Consider the following 23,819-nt stretch of genomic DNA (forward strand, 5'->3'; position numbering starts at 1 on the left):
TCACTTTAAGAATAACTGGCCCCGTAGTGCACCAATGCACAAAGTGTGTGAACCTGGCCAAAAGCAACACTGTTGCCGAATTAAAGAAATTAACACTTATCTGTCCCTTGGGAGTCCATTTTTTAATCTTTTGCAGAGGTAAAAGCTGCACCACCATGCAACAAATCCATGAGTGCCATATAGTATATCAGCCACTGGAGGCTATGGTTCCTTCCGTCAGTGGCAGCGTCATAAAGAACACAGTAGTGACATGGGGGCTGGTGAGAGGAACCATAGCACGTGGGGGGAAAGTATTAACTGGTTCTCTACCAGTAAGCACAGACACTACTACTATGTAGCAGAGGAAAGGATCAAAGTGCTCCGAGTGAGCAGGTGATTATGTCGGTCATTCTTGAGCAGATATCTGCTCATCCATGACAATCTCTAGAAGAGCAGAATAGAAGAAGATCACTGAAATCTTGGAAGCTAAACATTTATGAGAGTGGACTTGAATTGGACAATTTTTAAAACAGTCTTCATAGTTGGTCACAGAAGCCCAGAGACTTTTATTTGGCCTTCCTCTGGAAGCAAACTGCTAATAAACTCCAAAGACATGAATAATTTTCCGATCTAGTTAACTTCGGGTCTGTGTATTATCACACTAGTATGTTAGATGTCTCTCTTCTACTCGATGTTAAGTTCTTTTGGCGCCCGTTGTGTAAATAAACGTGATCTCTGTAACCCTCTGTGTGATGGGTGTGGAAGTCTGCACTGCCAACCATACCCTGGTTTTAAATATCTTCTGGTAACCTCATGCAGCAAATTACAGAGCGGATGAACGGCAAGTGTTATTATTTGAAAATTCAAACACGAAGGCGGGAAATCGGATGATTACACCCGCTACTTCAAAGCTGTAAAGTGACACACCTCGGAGTGAGAGGGGTGTGGGGACATGATACAACAAGTGCGCTGCAATGAATGGGATTTTATATCCTGCTGAATCCCAAGATATTTGTATAAAGTAGCCTGGGGGGACACATGCAGACAGGATGCGGGAGTATAGTAAGCCAAGAACATCACTGGAAATCAGAGTAATGGGATGACAAGAATATCCAAACCATTGTAACACACACATTATATTCTATATAACTTTCCCACAATGCCAATGCAGGCTCATGTATAGAACGATTAGGAAGAAGTCATAAGTCTATTCAGATCTTATATAATATCCAGAAGACTCGAGATCTGGGATTTTACTGATTATAGATCCCTTTTGTCACGTAGTCATAATAATACGTAAAATACTCTTTATAACATCATGACCACCCTACGATTGTGAATCATTGGCGACCAAATATTTCAGATACGGGCAGTAGAATTATTCCGCTGGTTGGTTACACCTTTCTAGGACTTGAGCATTCTCAGGTCAGTCTTCCAGTTGTTGCCAAGAATTATCTTTCTTCTGGGTGGATTGAGAATGCAGCAGAATTAAACTGGCCAGGCTGCACATGCACAGTAGAATCCCCATTTGTGTTTATGGAAAGGCTGTCCACTCTTTGGGAATGCAAATAGAGATTCCATTGTGCATGTGTCGCCCATCCCGGAGACTTTTCATTAGAAGGCTATGGGGCTCCCAGCAGTGTGAAGATCTTCAAGTAACAAGTATAGGCAAGTGTAGGGTCTGGGGATGCTTGAATGAAGGGAGTTGTTTTAAAAGCACAACTGTACAAAAAGATTAGCTATCTCTTAAAGCTGAACTCTAGGCACAAACATTTTCATTCAAATATATTCCTCAATAGCTACAAAGGATATCAATACACTGTGTGTGTGCACCAAATGCCTGTGCAGACCGAGTTATTACCTTGTAAAAGGAGCAGTGATCTCACTACGGTACTGTACATAGTCTGTGCAGTAAGCAGGGCTGCAGGAGAGACCCAGCAGCTCCACCCCCTACAGGCTGCCTTGCAGAAAGCTACAGGAGGGGACTGATACAAGACCAGTCACCCTGCAGATGTAGCAAGAGCAGCAGTGACTGGTCTTTATTTCAGGATGCTCCTGTACAAAGGCAAAGTCTCACACTGGATTACTGCACAGATCTGGAAGAAATACACAAAGCTCACCAAGATTCAAAGAAGAATACACATGCCTCTTGCATAGACAATCTTTTCTTATCCCAGAGTTCAGCTTAAAGGTAATGAAGTGGATGTTCTCATATTTGACAAAGCAGCATTAGTTCCCTATTAGAGTTAGCAGCTTTTTCAATGACTGAGCATGTTGCAATAATTTATCACCTGTATAAAGCCTATAACACTGGCCAGATCGGTTTCTTCCACTCCTGCCAGCTCTTTGATTGGCTGAGGCTTGTGACACAGGAACCACGACCAAAGATTCAACCGCTCGTTTGGGGTCATACGCTCGCAGCTTGACAAATCCGCAGTCTATAACGAAGGCGATTCCATTTATAGTGATGGATGCCTCTGCAATGTTAGTGGCAACAACTACCTGAAGGGAGAAAGTCATATGATTAAGAACGATGAAGGAAAACAATAAAAAAGAAGAAGAAAATCATACAGAAGAAAAATGAGAAAAGAACAGGGTCCTAAAGTGTACCTAAAGTCAAACATACATTTTTGGGTTTTGGATAGAGCAGGGAAGAGTTAGAACTTGTGTTAGTCTAAGGCCTCATCCACACTGTAATCGGCCTGCACGTACAGCTCCGTGCAGGGCCGTACCAAGCAGCTCCCGGGAAGGACAGGTGCTGCGTGTGATTAGTACGCAGCCCCCGTCCTTCTCTATGGGACTAGGCGGACGTACGCCCCCCTACACTCACCTGAAGTACAGGTCCCTAGGGGTACGTGTTTCCTCGCTCAGATGCAGACAGGATCCATCCTGTCAGCGTACGAGTACGCTCACCCGCACGGACGTGCAGGGCGGGTGAGCGTACGGCCACGTAGTCCCATAGAGAAGGACGTACTAATCACACGCAGCACTTGTCCTTCCCGGGAGCTGCTTGGTACGGCCCTGCACGCAGCACGGAGCTGTAATCTTCCAATAGGAACACTTGTTCCAGTCGAAACGATCTAAGTGTGGATTTTCCTTTCACTTCCTGTTGTGTCTTTTGACACAAGTGAATTAAAATGACCAGGTCATTAAAATGACCATATATGACTTGGCAAATGACAATAGTGAGATTTCCTTGGAGGTCTGTGTGTGTGCCCCCCACCTTGGGGAGATTGTATTTTTCCATTTTCATTATCCATAATAAAAAATAAATTCAAAGACAGAGCAAGATTCCTTAAAATGGCCAATGGAAGTGTGCAGGCCTCAGGATAAAAGCCCAGAGTTGTCACCATCAGAATCCCCTGGGAGACATAGAAAGCTGCTAGGTGATTTAAAGTCGAAACTTTTGTCCAGTTGAGCAGATTTCCCTTCAGTTCCTCAACCCAGAGACACAACAGCAAGTGAGAGCAAAACCCCCACTTAGCTGTCACCAACACAAGTTCCATCACTGGAAAAATTGTAAAGCGTTCTTCTTACAGTGACTACTGTAACACTCTGGATTTCCAGGACAAATGGGAGGGGGGGGTGAATCTTCTAGGTAGAAGTTGCCTACCTGTAGACATCTACAGGTAGGCAACTGATAAGCCCATCAACTGATACAGGAGGTGATTTGCTGACATGCCTATAGAAGTCAATAGGGATTAAGTGTGCAAGGAAAACTGGGACTAAGAAGATTTTTGCTGCCGGGAAGCAAAGGATTGAAGGGACCTTGGCAGACATATTAAAGTAGGTATGGATCTGTAGGGGGAGGGGTAGGATAAAGAGGAAAAGTGTTAGACCCTCTAACAAGTGGCTGTCTGTGTCCTTGATGGGAGGATTCACCTTTCTTTTTGTTTGGGACAGAAAGGGGAAATCTTACATTTTAAAGTTGTTATGAATGCAAGAGATGAGGCAAAATCTTCCAATGAGGATATTTCTTCTTACTTCCTGCAGCATCTCCAAGACAGAAAGGGGCGACAATTTCCCCAGCAGGACACAGACAGCAAAAAATAACACAATTGGGGTTTAGGGCTCAGTCATACCTTATCTAGTGCGATCCGGCGAAGTTTGAGCCCGAAAAGCATTGGATCGCATAGATCAAGCCGGGCCGTGTTCTGGGGCAGGAGGGGGCGTGGCCATTCATGTCAATCCGCAGATGCGCCCGCTGCCCGCAGTGTGATCTCCCGCACGGAAACGCGAAGTACAGGAATGCCCTCCGTTCCGGCGCAGTGCAATCGGAAAAAATAGTGCATGCAGCATTTTGTCCGATCGCACTGCACCGGAGGACATTCTTGTAGCTCCTGTTCCGGTGCAGGGCATAGCAATGCGGTGCCATTGACATGAATGGCACCACCACGCCCCCCGTCACTCCAGAACGCAGCCTGGCTTGATCTATGCGATCCAGTGCGTTTCGGGCTTGAACCGCACCGGAACGCATTGCATATAGTGTGACAGGCCCCTTAATCCTACCCTATCCAAAAATAAAAATAAAAGGGTTTGGCTTTTCATACACTTTAAAATCCTGTTTTACAAAGGTGAGCATACCTTCCTGACATTGGGAGAGACCCTTTCAAACACTTTCATCTGTTCAGAAGTGGGAAGTCCTGCGTACATGGGGAGAACACGGAGGTGCTTCTTCAGCCCTGAACGAGCAAGGATACGGGCCTGTTCCACCAGCATGGAGACCACGCTTTCCACCTCTTCCTGTAAAAGGGAAAGAAACAACATTGCCATAAATATGCCAAGCTGATATGCTGTCAAATGTTAAGGGGAAGAGCAGAGAGACGGAGACCCTACACACTATGGAAACTGGGGCTGGCAACACTAACAGGCACTATGTTGTCAGCTTAAGGCCCCCTTCACACGGTCACCTGTCAGTTCCGTGAAAGGATGCCCTGTTGATCTGAGCAGTCCGGAACAGATGCACCGTTGCAACATCTGTGTCTGTCCAGTTTTGTCCTCCGATGGGAGGAAAAAACTGAACTTACCGGACCCATGTTAGGTTGATGGGGAGTCGGGTGTAAGCAAACATGTGTCCACTTACATCAGATTACCCCTGATCTGTCATGGTCAGGTGACCCAAAACAGAATTCTGTTCCGTTTGGTTTCCCGTACCTTGCCGGAGTTGGGGTAATTGGATGTAAATTGCCCACCACAATCTCACGTTTAGTTTACTAAACTGTAATGAGATTGTATTCCATCACAGGAGCGAGCTTGGAGCGGTGGCTACTTTACAACACACATAGGGACCAAGGGGGAACAAAAGTAGCCACCCTCCAGAAGGAAGGACAATGTCAGCACCAATTTGGAGATGATTTGAGGATCTATAAAATACAGTTAAGGTACTTAAATGCATTTTTAAGATTTAAATCCTGAATTTATTGCCAAGTCTACATTAGCCCAAAAGGCTCAAAATCATTTAGAATACTTTAAAGTCAGTATTTATTGTCACCTGTGCATTGGAGAAGAGCTTTGGTCTAAAAAAAAAAAATACATCTTCTCCAATGGCATTACTTATCATGACCTCTTAGCAATTTTGTCTTAGTATGTGAAGCTGGGAGGCAGTTAATCTGAAATTAGCAGTTATCCTAAACCACACCCTAAAATACTTGCTGTCTGTGCCCATCCCACTTTAATATCACAGGAAGCCTGTGTGACTAGCAGTTTGCACAGATCCCCATCACTGCATAATCAAGACTGACACACAAAGAGGTCATTAATATTACTGCTCATTACATACTTAGCTATGACATGTTAAAGAGGAGTGGTCACACATAGATTCCATTTTATTTTTTAATTGGTCCAAATCGTTATGAATGTTATAAGCACCGGGATCCCATAAACTTTGCTTTTTTCATAGAAAGGGCTATTATTTTCTGAAATTACATTGTGGTCAGTTTAAAATGCAAATATACAAAGCAGAGGTCTTCTTTAAAGAGACCCTGATAGACGTTTCGAAGCAAAATTCTTACCTTAGAACAGCCAGGGAAACATCTTCCCTCATCCCTCTGATCCTGGTTGCTAAGAGCTCAACTCCCCTAACTTTAGGACAAGGTCCTGCCCAAATGCTATGAGTGTGTCTCAGTAGCCAATAAGAGTGGGAGGAACCTAACTCAGGCTTTTTTTATTTATTACCACTGAGGTCAAAGTATTTGGACCTTCATTAACAAAATAAAATAAGTTTTATATTTCAGGCTACCGTAGGCGATGGTCATTGTGTGATGCCTGCTATTGCATAGAGTTTTAACAAATGTAATATGCTTACAGGCGTGCAGTTGCAGATATGAAGAGCCGGCACCTGCAGCAGCCACTTTAAATGTCCTTCCAGGTAGTGTTGGAACTTGCTGATAAGCCCTTTACCACCAAAAAAAACCCCTCCCACACACACATAATATACCATTTGTTTTTCCTTGTCCATCAACAGGCAGTGTCATCATCCAAAAATAATGTGCAGAATGTAGCCAGGGATAGGCAAGGTTTAGGAAGTGCTGCAGCTTCGCGTGTGAGACGAACCTGAGATTAGGCTGCTACAGGAAAATTCTAGGAGGTGCCAATATGTGCAGGCATTTCTAGGTGGGTGCAATTTGTTTTTATCTTCAGCAGTTTTTGTATTTTTTTCCCCCCTCTGATAAACTCCCTTTAAAGAAGAACTCCAGGAAAACGTTTCTTAACCATTTCAGTGGTGCTACTCCCACACTGCAAAAGTTAAGTGCTTGTTTGTGCCTAGGGACAAAAATAACAGATATTCCCACCCCAAGCGCCGAGCCGGCCAGCTGTCACGGCGCTTCCTGCAGCCTGTATCCTCCCACATTGCAGCATTGGACTTTTCCTTACCTCTATACACTGTGTATAAATGTGATAATTTACGGGACCTTAGACCGCTGCAGAGGAGGGGGGAGAGATGCTGGAAGAACCAGTCTAAGAAGAACCCTGATCTGAGCTTTTGGCGAGTATAGCTTTTTTTTTAACCTAAACACAAGCAAGCATTTAACCCTTGCTGAGCGGGGGTAGCCCCACGGCAAGGGTTAATAAATACAAATCCTGGAGTTCTTCTTTAAAGGGACTCTGTCACTGAACGGCAACTCTGAATTAACAGTCTCCCTTTAAAGAAGATTGTAAATGCTCTCCTGCTGCCTTTGCCATCAAACGTTGGCCTAATGAAGGGAAGTCGCTGCCTGAAGACTCTGAAGAAACCAGACCACAAGGCACTGTAGTGACGTAGGGGTCATCTGGAGAAAAGGAAAAAGGAGATCAACACTCCTCTAAGCCCTGGTTCCCTTAGAGTTTTCAGGCGACAAGTTCTCTTCATTAAAGTGATGTTCAATGGTGCAGACAGCGTGAGAGGAAAGTATTAACCATGTACTTTACAGTGAGGCTTTTTATTCAGAGATCGAGTTAAGCGACAGTCACAAAGTGTGGATCATCTTTTCATACCTGGCCAGTTAGGAAAGCAAGAATATCTCCTTCCACGTCACTCTGATGGATCTTCATCACAGTTTGTACTGTAGACTTCAAGTAATCTGGAACAGGGCTGATGAAAAGAAAGATGTACATTGAAAGCAGATCGAAATGTTCCGTTATATACTTATCGATAACGGGATTTCTATGAATCTTCCAGGCCAGCAACCTGAGAAATGATTGGCTCCTCCTACTACAGGACACACAAATTAACAAGAGGTTAAATATCCTCCCACCCTCAGTTGAGATAAAGTAATCTACCTCCACCAGTGCACGAGGGAAAATTAAGCACACATCCATAAAACAACAGACATGCTCAAACCAAATTCAGGGAGGGAAGTAGGCTTGCTGGCCTGGAAGATTCACAGAAATCCCGCTAATCGGTAAGTATATAACGGAACATTTCTCCAATCATCTTCCAGGCCAGCAACCTGAGAGGATAAGCAAGCACACATAAAGCAAGCCTACCTTAGGGCGGGACAACAGCTTGAAGCACCTTAGGACCGAAAGTGAGGTCCTGCGGCGACAACACCTCCACACGGTAATGCCTCACGAAGGTATCCTGGTGAGACCAGACGGCTGCCTTGCAAATCTGGTCCACCGATGCCCCAGCTTTCTCTGCCCAAGAGGTGGCTAATGCTCTAGTAGAATGAGCCCTAATAGTTGAGGGGACTTCCTGACCCTCAGCACGATACACAAAAGTTATGACCTCTCTAATCGACCTGGCCAAGGTGGGATTAGATGCCTGCAACCCCTTCCTGGCTCCTGAATACAGGGCAAAAAGGCAGCTGGACTTTCTGAAGGACCTAGAATTTTCTAAATAGGCGATCAGGCATCTCCTGACATCTAAGGAATGAAAAGCTTCCTCTCCAGCATTATTAGGTTTATCACAAAAAAAGAGAAGAAGAACAATCTCTTGGGATCTATGAAACTGGGAAGACACCTTTGGCAGATACAAAGGATCTGGCCTAAGGACAATCCTATCTGGCAGTATGACCAAGTAGGGTTCCTTGACAGAAATAGCCTGTAGTTCCCCTATTCTCCTGGCAGAAGTGATGGCTAACAAAAAAATCATGCACTGGTGGAGGTAGTTTACTTTATCTCAACTGAGGGACGAGAGGGTGGCAGGGTATTTAGCCTCTTGTTAATTTGTGTTTCCTGTAGTAGGAGGAGTCAATCATCTCTCAGGTTGCTGGCCTGGAAGATGATTGGAGAAACATATAACATAACAATAAACAGATGGAGAAGTCTATGTGAAGGAGGAAAAAAAGATGCTGACCTTTGTGTATAGAAAACATCCACAGGGAACGTCCTCCCTTCCACTGTGAGGATGGCACACGTGTCCCTATTGGGATCATTGGTGTCATTCTGATTGAAGAATGCCTTGAATTTCTGTATGAGGGGTAATATTTACAGTTAGGCTTAGTACAAAGATATCCAGAGCAGACAATGGAAAAAACTAACCATTTCCCCCCTTTAGCAAACATTACAAGGTGGCACCAACTATATTTAATACTAGTTATAAGTGGTTTCCCAAGTAATTCAACCAAAATATCAATATAATGATGTGCTGTGGAAAAAATAAGTATAATCTTGGCATCAAAAGCTGTTATTGCCCCTTCAGCAGAAATGACTTATTGTAGGCATTCTGTAAAACTGCCCACCAGGTTTGAAACGGACACATTTTGACCACTTCTCCATGCAAAATTCCGTCAGTTGTGAGAAGTTTGTGTTTTGCATGAACTGCCCAAATCCCCCAATACATTTTAATGGGAATCAAATCAAGGCTTTGACCAGGGCAGGCCACAAGCCACTTTTTCTTCATTGTGAGACACTGTATGGTGGATTTGAATCAGATTATTATCATGTTGAAAGACTTATTTTTGCTTCAACTATTGACCAGATAGCCTCCCTTTCTCATCAAGCACATTCTGATATTCTGCAGAATTGATTATTAATTTGAGGACTGCAAGTGTTCCAGGCCCTCAAGCGGCAAAGCAACACCGAATCATACTATTTATACCACTATGCTTCACAGTTGTTATGAGTATGTGAAATACTATATTCGGTTTGCGGCAAGCATGCCTACTGTTACTATGACCAAAAAAAAAACTATCTTTGATTAATCAGTCTTAAGCACATTGTTTCAGAAGGAATGGTCTTTGCCTATATGTTCAATGGCAAACTGTAATCTTGTCCTAACGTTCCTTTTGGACAGCAAAGGCTTTTTTTAATTATTATTATTATTAACACAAATCTCATGTAGGCTGAATTGGTGCAATTTATTTCCAATTGTAGTTGCATGCACTTTGACCCCACCCTGAAATTAAACATTGGGGTCCTTGGAGATTTTTTTATAGCATCAAATGGTCAGCTCTTGTTCTGAATATTCTGGGCAGGCCAGTCCTGCACAAATTAGCAGTCGTTTGAAATCTATGCCACTTGTAGATTATTTTCCTTGCAGTGGAATGACTGATTTTAAATCATTTGGCAATCTTCTTAAAACACTTGCCATACTCCAAGGCATCCACAACCTCCTTTCTGATGGCCTTAGAGCGTTCTATAGATCCAGGAAGGAAAAAAAGACAAAGTTCCTAGGTGTTACCTCTGCGTCAAGTGTTGCCGAAGCCACAATCAGCCTCAAGTCTCCTCTTTTCTTCTGAACCTGCAGATGTGAGAAACAGGAAACTGGGGTGACACATCTGATTGCTGTATGACAGACAATAGAGCGACTTTAGATCTGGACCTGTTATGACAATGGGACAGCTGACTGCACTGTCACTATACATTTTCCTTTGGCACTTTATTGCTCCTCTTATTGCAATGCAAGTCTACGGGACCAGCGCCACACCACAGTAATTCATCATACACAATACAATCTCTATGATCCATATGAGATATGAATTCATTCAGCAATGGTACTAACTGCATTGTCAGTTATACAGACAGGCAATATTGAGACAATCTGAATTTAAAAGACAACCATTATATGACACAGAGAAAAAAGCAAAAATGTGCAATTTAAAAAATGACTTTTGTGGTTAGGTCAGTAATATTATATTAGGCTTAGAAGTTCATTGTTTGGATTGGGGTAAGTGTTAAGGGGCAAGTTAAATAGTGTATGTGTGTGAGGGGGTTAAGCAGATAAGTGTGTAGAGTTAAGGGTGGAGGAATATAGTGGGCCATACAGTCTCGATTCCCCCATCCACGCGCAGATCTCCATTGCCGGGCTATTGTATTTTGCCAGCAGTGGGTGGGCATCTGTCAAAATACCCAAACAGTGACTAAAGCTGATTGGCTGCAGTCCCTATTCAGCTAAGATTTTTCAGAACGGCTCCTTCTGCAAAAGTGGATTCAAAAATAAATTTTTGCTGAATGGGAAGGGGTCCCTAGGGGCCACACACTGGTGGAATGTCAGGCAAATCAACAGGAAAGATTTGACTAGTTTATGACCAGCTTAAGTGTAAAGAAGGGATGCACCGGTACTAGTACTCGCCCAAATGCTCCGATACTAGAGCTGCAGCTAACGATTATTTTCAAAATCGATTAGTTAGCCGATTATTAAGTTCGATTAATCGGTTAATCGGATAAAAAAATAAAATACATTTTAAAAAATGGCTCCAGTGATGGGACTTCTAGTTTGTATTGAGATTGCAGTCCATCACAGGAGCAAGCTTGGAGCAGTGGAAGTAAAAAAGAAAAAAAAAGTGTGGTGTACAATATAGTGAAATGAAAAGTGTAAAATTATACAGCAATGAACGCAGAATGGCACCGGCTATAGAGGAATATACTTACCTCTGATACCGGAACTTCCGGTCAAAGGGAGATCTCCCTCTGACCGGCAGTGCCGAGGGAGCATGGAGCTGGCTTCCTTTCCAATCAGAAAGCCGGGCAGTGGGTTATGACCCGCCTCCCGGTTTCCTGACTGGCTAGGAAGCCAGCTTCACTTGTTGCTAGGCAGCCTGGCTTCCTGACCAATCAGTAAGCCAGACGGCACCTCATGACCCGCCGCCCAGTTTCCTGATTGGTCAGGAAGCCAGGCAGCCTCGGCAGTGAAGCCGGTGTTCTTTCGATAGAACATCAGCTTCGGAGGCAATCAGGAAGCCGGGCGACGGATCATGACTTCCTGATAATCGGGGCGCACGACACCGGTATCGGTACTTGGTATAGATGAGTACCGGAAAAAAAATATCGGTGCATCCCAAGGACTTTGATGGGAGCACTTTAGTGTAGTGAACAGATAGGAGGGGGATACATGTTAGGGGGACACTTAGATGTAAGGAACACTTTAGCATTAGGATTGCTGAAGATATTTCATGTGCTCTAAGAAGCATGATAGCATCTGCTATGAACTACCAGCGTTAAGAACAAATCTATCAACAAATCCACATTATTTATAAACGTGTTAAAGAGACACTGTCAACTAGCCCATGTAGGGAGAAGTGACAGTGTCTCTGCAACCAGAACCCAATACCCCCGCACCGCCAAATACTAACTAACCTTACCAGCACTTTCCCACCACAGCTGGCACTTTCAGGTATGGAGAAACATGTGACCTCCTCCCCTGTGACAGTGCTTGGTTCTAGCAGCCAATTGTTGAGCCCAAGCACTGTTAGATGACCAGGGGAATGAGTTTATTGTCGCTCCTACCGGTTCATCTACACCAGTCATTTCAGAGTCTGCTGTGGAGGAGGAAGGAGCGGTAAGGGAGTGCTGGTAAGGCGAGTATGGGGTGCCAGGGAGGACACTGTCACACTGCTCTGCAAGAGCAAGGTGATAACATCTATGTAATGTTGTTGAGACGCTCACCTTTTTCAAGAGGCCAATAGCAATGTCTGTATAGAGGGTGCGTTCATGGGCTTCATCTAACATCAGCACACTGTATTGTGTAAAAGAGAAAGACAAATTAGACCACAGCAACCTGGTTAATTCAGCCATTGTTCCCCAGCACCGTGTGCACCTGATCTGCTCATCTCAGTGACCCCTGATCGCTATAAGGATATGCCTAGGGAATCAATAACCTTCCAATATTTTTTGTAACTTCTTTGTGTTAGGCTTTGTTGTACCCAATAGAGGCAGTGCTGTTCCATTCACTAAATACCACTGGTTAAGAAGACATAAGAAACGTAAAGAGCAATTCCAGGCAGCAAAGTGAAAGCACTCAGTAAGACAACTAGAGCTTTCTTTTGGTGGTATTTAATATCCAATAAATATTTGATTCTATGCAAATAATAACAACAAAAACTGTTTACTTTCTTTTATAAAACAAAATAAAAATGCCAGGACAGTATAAACAACTCCAAAATAACCTGTTTTCGGAAAGTAGACGACACCCCAAGCTGACCTTTTTTGCCACAATTTTCTGGATAAAAACATGCTGGAATTGAGGGGTTATTGAGGGGGTTAAAATATGGAGCTTGATAAATTTGCACTAGGTACATTATTGTGCAGGCTAGGCACTTAGGGATAATGGAGATGAGGGATTTAATGTGCAAGATGAGGTAGGGAGTTAATAAGGGAGGTGAGGGGTCAATATACAAAAAGCAATGGAGATGGCATGTATAAGAGAGGAGAGGGTTAAAAACTATCCCACAATCAAATACCTTGAATCTGCTGCTGCCTGTGATCTTCTTCTAATGAATGATTCATTCATCCAGTGTGAGAGGGGAGGGCTCTCACATGTAAACACTACTGTGTTTACATTTGTGATTGGTCATCACAGCAATCACAAGGTACAGAGCCACTCCGATTATCTGTGTATATTGTGTATGTGATAGGGCTGCAACAACTAATCGACTAAATCGGTAATAATCGATTATGAGAATAGTTGGAAACTATTCTCATCAACGATTAGTTGGTTGGGGAAGGGGGGGGAGAGGAGAGAGAAGAAAGGAGAGAGAGAAGAGAGAAAATAATTGTTACCTGCAGCCCTAGTATGCGATATGAGCCGTCTAATGACATCTCAGATCACAGCTATTAACGGGCGCATTGGCAGCCCATGTGTGTTTTCTGAAATGGTGGTCCTGAAATACACATCCACCTTTCCCCTTTTCTACAATATGGCGGTATGGAGGTTGTTAAGCAGTAAGGAGGGGGGAAGGAGGGAGAGAAAATGAATATGTATGTATGTGTCAGCCTGTGTAATTAAAGACCAACCTCTAATGTCTATAGACTCCATGCAAGATGCTTCACTGATTATTAAGCAATGCGATTCCCAAACATTCACCTTTCCCTCAATTTGTGCACACAAACTGTCCCATTGCCACAGTGCTATGTGCCAAACATACACAATATTTACCTATATCTGGTGAGCAAAGGATCAGACATCATTTCTCGGACAAGCATACCATCTGTCAGAAACTATAAAAAAAGACAATAAAATAGTGCAATAAAGCTGGTGACATAACTCAACAAACAAAACCGCAGGGGGGAAAAAAAAAAAATCAACAGCTCAGTAAAAAGCAGCTCCACAGGGGTTTGCTGAACATGAAAGAAAAGAATAAGAAACTCTAGCAACCAGGTTTCTGCTTTTCACAGTTAAGTGCGGTCCACAGAATGAAAGGTGGTGGGCTACAATAGGTTACTGTGCTCCATGTGTGCCAGGAAATGATGATCAAGCTGGCCATATGCTGCTTATAATTCGAGCATTGTGTGGCCCTATCAGCACCCCTCAATTCGACACAAGCAGGTTTTTTAATCAACTTTTGTCAAAGAAGACGGTACAAAAATTCTCAGGCCGGACAGTGACTGCAGCACAACATCCGCTGCTGTCAGAATACAATATCCTGGCTGGTAGAGCAGCTACTGTTTAGTGTGGATGGGGAAATCAAGTGTTTTTTTTCCTCATTCAGCCTACCTGTATGGCCAGCTTTTCTTCCGATTAAAGAAGCTATATGAAAAATATAATGTATGGCTATATTTATTTGTATCGGCCCATAAACTTTCTGACAGCAGTTTTTAATGATGAAGGCAAGAGTCTATGCTTCTAGCAACTGCTGATACTATGATCAAAGCTGGGCACACCAAATGAGTCAATGAGTTGATGAGCACTTACACCCGTAAGAACAATTGCCTTTGTGGTGGAAGGAGCTATGAGCTATAAGGCTGCTACAATTAACATATCACACCAGGTATAGGTAAACTGTGATCTCACCTTGATACGTGTAGCCTGGGGGTCAGTACAGTCATCGAAACGTATACAATAGCCAACTTCGTGTCCCAGCAAAGCTCCTCGCTCTTCTGCCACCCGCCCTGCCACCTATTACAAGATAAGACACTTGAACATTCAGGGACAAAAACAACTTTTACATTCATCCCTGCATCAACTTTGACATAAATGTGGATAAATTAAGGTGATATTCATTCTTCCTAAAGGAACAGTCCATCCAGCACAAATTTTAGATATAGGTGGATTCTTGTCAATAGAAGACCCTACTGCACTCCAATGACATCCGCTGTACCCAAAGCGTCATTGTGTAGACAAAATTGCAAAGAATCCATCCAGAATTTCCTCACGCTGCCGAGTTTCACCCAAACAGGATATCATCGTGGGGATTATTCAGGTGAAACGTACGCAGGGTCTGGACAGATTCTTCAAGATTTTGTCGGAACAATACATTTTTTGCTACAGCTGACGTCACTGAAGCATGACTGGCTTCTTGTATCACACATGGGGGGTGCTGATGAGCTCCATTCATTCAGAAAGACCAGCTGGCTGGAGTGGTGGTTTTCTTTTGGTAACAGAACATCTACCGGTTTCCAACATTTCTAAGGGACTTGGGGACAAAAGCTGGTTGAAGCCTCGCTGCCACACAAATAAAATTGCAAGCAGCAACTGAAATCAATCAAAAACAATAGTCAGCAAGCTACGCTATGGTGTTGAAGTCTGAAAGTCCCCTTCATTTACCATGATCTGATTTGTTTTTGTCTGAGGTACTCCCATCACAGCTCAATACAAAGTTTGTACTGCAGGGATTGTAGTCCACATACATGATTTCTCTCATTAAGATGAAGGGGGGGTGTACTGGAAAGTCAACTGACCCTAATGGAATAAAGTTGTATCTGCACTATTTTAATTGGTGTGGCGCTTCAGTTCCTACATCTACCATGTACAAGTCCACAACCTTAAAGAAGAACTCTGGGGAAAAAAATCTTAACCCTTTAAGTGGGGGGCTACCCTCGCACTGCAAGTGTTAAGTGCTTATTTTGCCCAGGGAGTTAAAATAACAGCTATACTTATCCAAACCACGATCCAGGCTGGCTTTTAGACCTCTCCCTTCAGCCTTTCTCCCTCCCAGCTCCGGTGATGTCCCTTTAGCATCCTCATGTCCTATACACGGTATAGGATGTGATGCCTCATGGGATCTTAGACCCCTGGAGCCGAGCAGAATAGAAACTGAAGGGACAGGTCTAACAGCCAGCCGAGATACTGCTGTGGGTGAGTATCTGTTATTTTGGCTCCCTAGGAAAAATGAGCACTTAACCCTTGCAGTGCAGGGGTAGCCCCACTGCAAGGGTTAAGATCTTATTTGCCCAGAGTTCTTCCTTAAAGCAAACCTAATGTGCTCAAGAACGCGAGTTAAATGGCAAAGTACACAAATGTAAACAAATTTCAGTTTTCTTACTTACCGAAACTGCAGCCACCCTCCGGGGTTGTGTTACTCCAACTACTTTCCCTTCTGCTGTCCACCCGGCTTCCGCAAGGTACTATATTAGAGGGGGGAAAAATACTACTTTAGTCATTCTAAACAAAGAATATCTTGGAGGAAGGAGGCTGAAGCTAAGTACCTGTGTAAAAAGCTTCGAATGGGAGCTACAATTCCCTTTCTCCAGCGTTGTAAACTATCTGCTGGATGCCAGGATGAATTAATTCCCATAAGCATGCACAGGAGTTGCGTCATCTCCATGTAGCTAATCAAGATGACGAACCCATAAGAAGACCAACAGGGCTATTCACTAAAGGGTGAATAGTTTGGAGAATGCAGGAGAAGTGAACAATCTAGGACAACATAGCTGAACTGGAAAGTGAGCTGAATTGGAGAATTTTTCCAAATCAGCTATGTTGTCCTAGATTGTTCCCTTCTCCTGCCTTCTCCATACTCTTCACCCTTTTGTGAATAGTCCTGTTAGTGAAGATGTCGCCGCCAACGAGGGAGCTTGGAGACATCACATCGCTGGAGAAGAGCCGAGTTCTTGTTATACACACACCTCTGATAATCCCGATAATCAACCTTCTCCATTCTGGTTTAGCATTGCTCCTTCTTAGGTCAGCTCTCTTTTCACTGAACAGATGATAATGATTTACTGCCCAGCACATACATTGGAGGCAAGGAGGGTAAGAATAATGCTAAAATGCTGAATCTGGAAGATGAATTGCTTAATCAGAAGTGCCTCATTTATTTGTCTGTGTGCAGTGTGTTTTAGCAGTACACAATCACAAAACCTTTGGCAGATAAAATCTATATAAATGCACAGCTGTTAGCATTGAGTTCCCTTTAAAATGGTCCTCTTGCTCCAGTGCTGGCCACATGCGAAAGCCTAGGCCAGGGGTGGGCAACATCGGCACTCCAGCTGTGGTGAATCTACAAGTCCCATGAGGCATTGCAAGACTCTTGACAGTCACTCCTAGATGCAGAGGCATGATAGGATTTGCAATCATGCCTCTGGGAGTGATGCCTGTGACTGTCAGAATCTTGCTATGCCTCATGGGACTTGTAGTTTCATTGCAGCTGGAGTTCCAAGGTTGCCCACCCATGGCCTAGGCCAATGGTGGACAAATCAATATGGAATTTAGGAGCCAGCCTATCAGCAGGATTTTATTTAAGGAGCCAGCTCCATTGACAACTAAAGAAGACCTCAAAAGTTTGGAGCCAGCTGTCATTTTTAAGGAACATTTGCTACAGGTAGATCCCGGGATTTGTCCAGCCTTGGATTAAGCCAATCTAGATTCCAATGGTGCCTTTCAGAGGCCTATGCAAGTAGACCTTTCTCACCTTTAAGTTGCACTGAATGGTGTTTGGAACAGCATTTTCTTCAGAAAAGGGGTATTCCAGCCCTTCTATGACTATGATTACTACTTTTAGTTATCCATCCCAGCAACACTGTTCACACAGCTTAGCTAAGGATCAGTTTTTAGCATGTCTGAGGGAAGGCAGCTCTTGTCACAATGTAAAGTAACCACAACATACTTGCATGTTATGGCAGACTCCTCCAGTGCTGACAGATCAGAGCTAGCTCCATCCTAGCTTTCTGCTCCATCCATCGCCATCTTCTTTGACACTTCTTTTGGGTTGGCCATCCTTCCCTTCTAAGCCACTGATAACATAACTCCTGCATGCAAGTTCATCCCAGCACCCAGCTTCATTCTTGGCATCCTACAGACACCGGAAATGGCCTGGGAGTGTATTCTGCACTGGACAGTGAATGGCAAGGATTTTATTTTTATATGCAAAGTCTTTTCTGACAAAAGCTCTACCACATAGCAATGTGTTTTATTTTGAGAGTATAGTTCTGTTTATAAATATTAAAACGGTTATTTGGAATCAAAAGGTTTCTTATGTGAACATTATCTGATGAAGCAAGTACCTGGGGGATTTGTGTACTTTTGCCGCATCCTGTTTCTCCAATGATCACCACTGTCTGGTAATTCTCCACTAGGTAAAGGATGTGATTTCTGAGCTGTAAAGAAGAAAATAAATATTATAAAAGTTGTAAAGCAACTGCTGAGCTCTGAAAATTTAAAATACCTTGGGGGGGGAAGTTATCAAAGCAATTGTGACAGTTTTAGCCTCTTGGATCATATTTTTTAATGTGCAAATCTGTCTTTTAACATGTGCCTGTTTTGACCTGAGCTTACACTACTTTTCCAACTGCACATGTTTTGCCCCTGTTTTCTTCAGAGCTTGCACTATTTTTTCAGTTGCATGTTTTTTGCACTTGTTCTGGGGCTGTCTGAAACTGGAGCATCACCTAAGAAAACAATCGCGACTTAAGAAGTCCCCATGACCACTTCTTCAAGAAGCAACAGTTAAGCTTTTTGCCTGGAGTTACGAGTCTTCTTTCCTGGAGTCTATTAAACCTCATTTATCAACAACATTACACTAGCATCATAAATCTGGTGCAAATATATTGCGTTCAAGTTCCAACACTCGCAATCCCCCCCCTTGTATGTTTAAAAAAAAAAACAACCTATGGAAACTTCCAAATCAATGTAAATAAATCTCCCTAAATGTAATCATTTCGTTTTTGGTGATGAAGGTTTAGGAACCCTACTGTGTAAACATATACAGTATTAACATTCGGAGCCTGGCTGCGGTGATGGATTGATGTCTTTGTCCGAGGGTGCTGTATTGCTTAAAGGAGAACTATGAGGTGAGTTAAAATCACTCAAGCTCCTAGTTCGAGCCGACATGTGACAATAAAACTGTCACACATCGGCTCAATAGATCGGGAAGTGAGCCAGCGCATATCGTCGCTCACTTGTCGATAATCTCCCTGCAGTGAGCGGTGACTGTCAGTCACGGTTCCCTGAAGTGATTCCCCCCTTCCCCGCTCAAATCCTCCAGCGCTGATTGGAGGAACGGACAGGGGAGGGGGCAGGTACAGCTTGCTCTAGATAGGCAGAGCCAGTTCACGCAGCTGGGTGGATCTCACGATATCCTGAGCTTTGGGTCACGGGAGGACGCTAGTTTATGTCCTCCTGTGACCCTTAAAAGAACTATGGGGGAAAACACTTACCCCATAGTTCTCTTTTATAGCAAGGGTGGGCAAGCTGCGGCCCTTCAGTTGTGGTGAAACTACAAATCCCATGATGTGTTTATTTCTGGGAGTCATGCTTGTGGCTGTGAGAATCTTGCAATGCCTCATGAGATTTGTAGTTCCACAGCAGCTAAACGGCCAGAGTTTGGCCCCCCCTGGTTTAAAGGGACTTATGTTGGCCACACACTATTTCAATTTTGTGCGGTTCTTGATAAACCAGCTGAAATTGGCACGGCATATTTTCTCTAAATACAAGCAGCATTTGTATTCTTATTTGAGTCTTAATGTGCTTTGTGGATATTTTACAGATCTCTGCAGAAATTCAGTGCTTGCCTCTGTGTTGGAGTTTTCTGTAATAAAGACCAGTCACTGTTGCTCTCTCTCCTTGTGCAGGGTGACTGGTCTTGTCTCCGCCCCCTCCTGTAGTGTTCTGCAGGCAGCCTGTACAGTAGTGGATGGGGCCTGCTGGCTCCCTCCCACAGCTCTGCTCTCTTTATAGGTTATGTACAGCACAGTGATGATGTCACTGCTACCTTTACAAGGCAATACCCAGATTGGTAAAGGCATTTGGTGCACACAAAGTGGATGTATATCCTTCTGTGGCTACTGAGGATGAGGAATATAGTTTAATGAAAGATTTAGTGCCCAGAGTTTGGCTTTGAGGATTTAACATTTTGTACAGTGCTCGGACCCAAAAATGAACAATTCTGCTTTACCTTAAACATAGGCAGCTTCTGTCTCTGTTGTTCTATGGAAAGGGAGGCATGTGGGTTATAGATAACCGAGGTCACTTCAGCATTACTTTGCCTCTCCTCGGTAAGGTTGGCACCAGGGCCCTCTGTACCTGTAAACACAACACACACATATGTCAAACAGATGGACAAGATGAACAGAGAACACCAACTATAAAAAGGAGAGACATTGTGTTGGTCTTGGGTACAGCTGTTGTGGAACTACAAGTCCCATAAGGCATTTCAAGACTGACAGTTACAGGCATGACTTCCAGAGACAGAGGCATGATGGAATTTGCAGTTAAAGCACAGCTGGAGGACCGGAGCTGCCCATCCCTGGTTCGTAACACTAGTGATGCTGATGATGGCAAGAGCTCACCAGCAACAGGGCCCAACTTCCATGTATGACTCCCTCATCGGTTTGATAAGCAAAGCAAAAATGCTGCTGAAAGATAGTCACAGTCATCTAGCTGGGGAGAAAGTGACACATTGGAAGTAGGTGGGTATTCCTCCTACCCTATTTACCCCTGTGGTCACCTAATGTGACATGGTCCTTAGCCTTAGAACATGAACATGAATACGACCTCATGAGGAAACGCGTAAAATAATTTCTCAGGTAGAGTGCTTTAAAAAATACCCGTCAAGATGGCTGCCCGTGAGACTCGTAAGATATCGCTCACTGATGAGAGGGGGTGCATTTTGGATCCCAGAAACGCATTGGCTGCTCTACTTGACCCTGATGCCATAAAGCTGCATCTGGACTATTTTATTTGGTGCGGTGCTTCGATTCCTACATCTCTAGGAGCTGTCAGTGACTGGTGAGCCTTCTGGCTTCCTTAGGGGTGCCTCAAAAGGTTGTGGTGGTGGGACTGTGACTGGGGTGGGGATGAAGATTGATGTGAGGGGCTCCTGATGTAGATGTAAAGAAGGAAAGGGGGCGGCTGATATGAAAGAGGGGATCCTGACACTTTTGGTGTGTGTGTTCTTGTGTGGGGTCCCCCTTAAAACCTCTGCCATTTTAGATGAGATTTTGCATACCTTTAAAGTGTGCCATGACTAAAAAATAAAGGTTGAGAAACATTGGCCTAGGTACCTGATCACATGATCTCTGCTGAAGGAATAACGTGTCTGAATTCTAACTCTTGGATGTGATGTCGGCAGCCCCAGAGCGGTCACTCAAATGATACTCTATATCAGGCATCAAAATTTCCGCTCGCCACCTCGCAATTGGCAAGTGAAAACCTCGGAGGGGCGAGTGGAATGTCAGCAAGGGGGTGCACCCGCCGCCGGGACCAGGGATGGGACACTACTGCCATGACGATCGCTCGCTTCTTTTCTCTCTTCTCGGCTGCTGCAGCTACAGAGCGGCCGAGAAGGAGAAGAGAGAACAGAAGCGAGCGATCACCGAGGCGGTGGTGTCCCATCCAGAGCCGGCACTAGTTCTTTGCGCTCCCTCTCTCTCTTCCCGGCCGCTGCAGCTTCAGCTCCACGAAGCAGGAACTCGGGGGAGGCGGCTCTGATCACACCTGTTATTGCTCCCTCTCTCTCCTCCCAGCCGCTCTGAAGCTGCAGCGGTCAGGAGGAGAGAGAGGGATCGCTCAGCGGTGTGATCAGAGCATTATTAAAGAGCCCCCCCTCTCAGTCCACATCTTTGGAACGTTATTAATCTGAGTTGCCCCACTCAGTATGCCAGTTTCTTGCGGCCATATTGAGTGGAGCACTCATAACGTGCTGGATTAGTCTGACCCAGGGGCGGACCAGGCAATTGCCCCCCGGGCCTCTCTGATACCTTTGCAAACGCCCCCCGCAGCAGAGTGGCCGAGAGATTAAATGCTTACGGCGGCGGTGGGAGGCGTTTGCATAGGTAACAGAGAGGTTTGAGGGGCAATTGCCAAACTGCCTCCCGGCCCAGTATGCCCCTGGGTCAGACTAATCCAACATGTTATTAATCTTAGTGCCCCAATAAATATGACCGCAAGTGACGGGCAAACTGAGTGGTGCAACTCAGATTAATAACGTCCGAAAGATGTGGACTGGGAGGGAGGCCTCTTTAAGACTGCTCTGACTTTAAGACTGCGGCGGTGGGAAAAAGAGAACAAGAAGCTGGACTGCCATCATCTGTGCCCGCTTCGATTGGGCTCCTCGGCGGCCACAGCAGTTTCCTCCGCCCACCTCAGCTGCCATTGGTGGGAGAGGAAGACTGCCGAACTGCAGTTGGCCGGCTTCTGCTGCGCAGGAGAGAGCACCTTGACGTGTAGGAAACCTAGCTGCTCCCCCACCATCACCAGAAGAAGAAGAGGCCAAAGCAACTGTAAGTCCCTGTACTTTCTTTGTGACTTCTGCACTGTGTTACATGCTGACCTCTGTACTGTGCGTCACACCCTGACCTCTGTACTGTGCGTCACACCCTGACGTCTGCACTGCGCGTCACACCCTGACGTCTGCACTGCGCGTCACATTACTGACCGGTGTACTGTGCGTCACACAACTGGCCTCTGCATTCTGTACTGTGCGCTGTTACTGATCTTTGTACTCTGCGTCACACCGCTGACCTGGCGGAGTTAAGGCCGGGGCAGGGTAGGGGTTAGTTGGGGGCAACTGGTGGCGAGTAACTTTTAAGGTCTGGCTAGTAGCTTAGGACTTGAAATTTTGAGCCCTGCTCTATATTATGCCCTTCACTCCTCCCTCGGCAGCTACATAAAAGATTTGGCAGGGGTGAAGGAGCTGGGACAGCACAGACAGTAGTTAGACACTCCCAGAAGAGAAGAGGATTGAACTACAAGTTTATATTCATATATACCTACATTAGTCCAGCTTGGCCCAATGAATGTTTACATACTTTACACCTGGTAGTCACAGCTACAACAATGCTTTCCAGCAGGGGTAGCGAAACACCAGCCCTCCAGCTGTTGTGGAACTACAAATCCCACGTGGCATTGCAAGACATTCTCACAAACACAGGCACGACTCCTAGAGACAGATGCATGCTGGAATTTGTAGTCTCACCACAGTTGGAGGGCCAGAGTTTGCCCACCTGTTCGACCTGCAAATCTTAAACTTGCTGACAGGGCCTCTTTAAGTAAACAGCACTATCTGGAGCCTAGGTCCGGATTTGCCCCAGGAATGGAGACCACTTTAGCCCCTTTGTAACTGTTTATTATCACCGGCAAGCCACAGGTCTGCATTAACACCGCAACACTGAGAAAACATACAGATATGTGCTGCTTGGTTAAAGGCCATATACCATAGCGACTGAAAATAACGATCGTTATAGCCTGGTGGCTTGAGCCCAACGTCCCTAGGATGGAAATCCCAGTGTTACACGGCTATTTCCCAGCAGACTGGACACAGCACCTCTACCACCCCCCTCCAGAACCGCGCCGCCACCCTGTACCGAGCCCGCAGTTCCCTACCCGGCTTCCAGAAACGGATCGGCCCCACGGGCGCCGCCATCTTTGTTGAGGGAGCACGGCTGAGGAAGTGAGCATGCGCGGATGCTGTGGAAGAGATTGATGGCCGGTCGCCATGGTTTCCTTCCGGCTTGTTGGAGAGATCGCAGATGCAGGACCCCAGCAGCAGAGCGGACAGGTTGCGAGGCATATGGGTGTGCAGGCCCTGGGGGGTGGGGGAAGAAGGGGGCAGCGATGGGCCAGTGGGCTGCCAGGAGGAAGGAGAGGAGGAGATGGCTGATGTCAGGGGGTGGGGAGAGGAATGGGGATACACCAGCACATCGGGGATGTCTGCATCTGCATGGGCGTGCATAGGAGGCAGCTGTCACTGATTTCCGGGGACAGGATCTGCATGCTATGTCCTTACAAATGACCATGGCTGCCACCGCTGACCACCATGTCAGGG

At 45.0% G+C, this 23,819-nt stretch overlaps 1 protein-coding gene across 3 annotated transcripts in view; it reads right to left on the minus strand.

The window, feature by feature from the left end:
- Positions 1-23,587, minus strand: part of DHX35 (DEAH-box helicase 35) — a 39,694-nt gene extending 16,107 nt beyond the window's left edge. For 2 of the 3 annotated variants that reach the window (XR_001941225.1, XM_018556193.1), the window contains exons 1-12: positions 23,378-23,587; positions 19,950-20,077; positions 18,061-18,153; positions 16,105-16,182; positions 14,630-14,734; positions 13,775-13,836; positions 12,286-12,355; positions 10,082-10,141; positions 8,756-8,868; positions 7,453-7,549; positions 4,564-4,722; positions 2,271-2,481 (exon numbers count right to left, since the gene is read on the minus strand). Coding sequence is in view for 2 of the 3 variants with exons in the window: in XM_018556193.1 (XP_018411695.1) it covers positions 2,271-2,481; positions 4,564-4,722; positions 7,453-7,549; positions 8,756-8,868; positions 10,082-10,141; positions 12,286-12,355; positions 13,775-13,836; positions 14,630-14,734; positions 16,105-16,182; positions 18,061-18,153; positions 19,950-20,077; positions 23,378-23,564 (1,363 nt within the window). In the remaining variant the exon portion in view is untranslated. The remainder of the gene's footprint in view (positions 1-2,270; positions 2,482-4,563; positions 4,723-7,452; positions 7,550-8,755; positions 8,869-10,081; positions 10,142-12,285; positions 12,356-13,774; positions 13,837-14,629; positions 14,735-16,104; positions 16,183-18,060; positions 18,154-19,949; positions 20,078-23,377) is intronic. The other variant, XM_018556194.1, reaches the window with a different exon arrangement.
- Positions 23,588-23,819: the final 232 nt, after the last annotated feature.

Source organism: Nanorana parkeri, unplaced genomic scaffold (genome assembly GCF_000935625.1).
Source record: "Nanorana parkeri isolate BGI_ZX_2015 unplaced genomic scaffold, ASM93562v1 scaffold227, whole genome shotgun sequence".
Taxonomy (NCBI): domain Eukaryota; kingdom Metazoa; phylum Chordata; class Amphibia; order Anura; family Dicroglossidae; genus Nanorana; species Nanorana parkeri.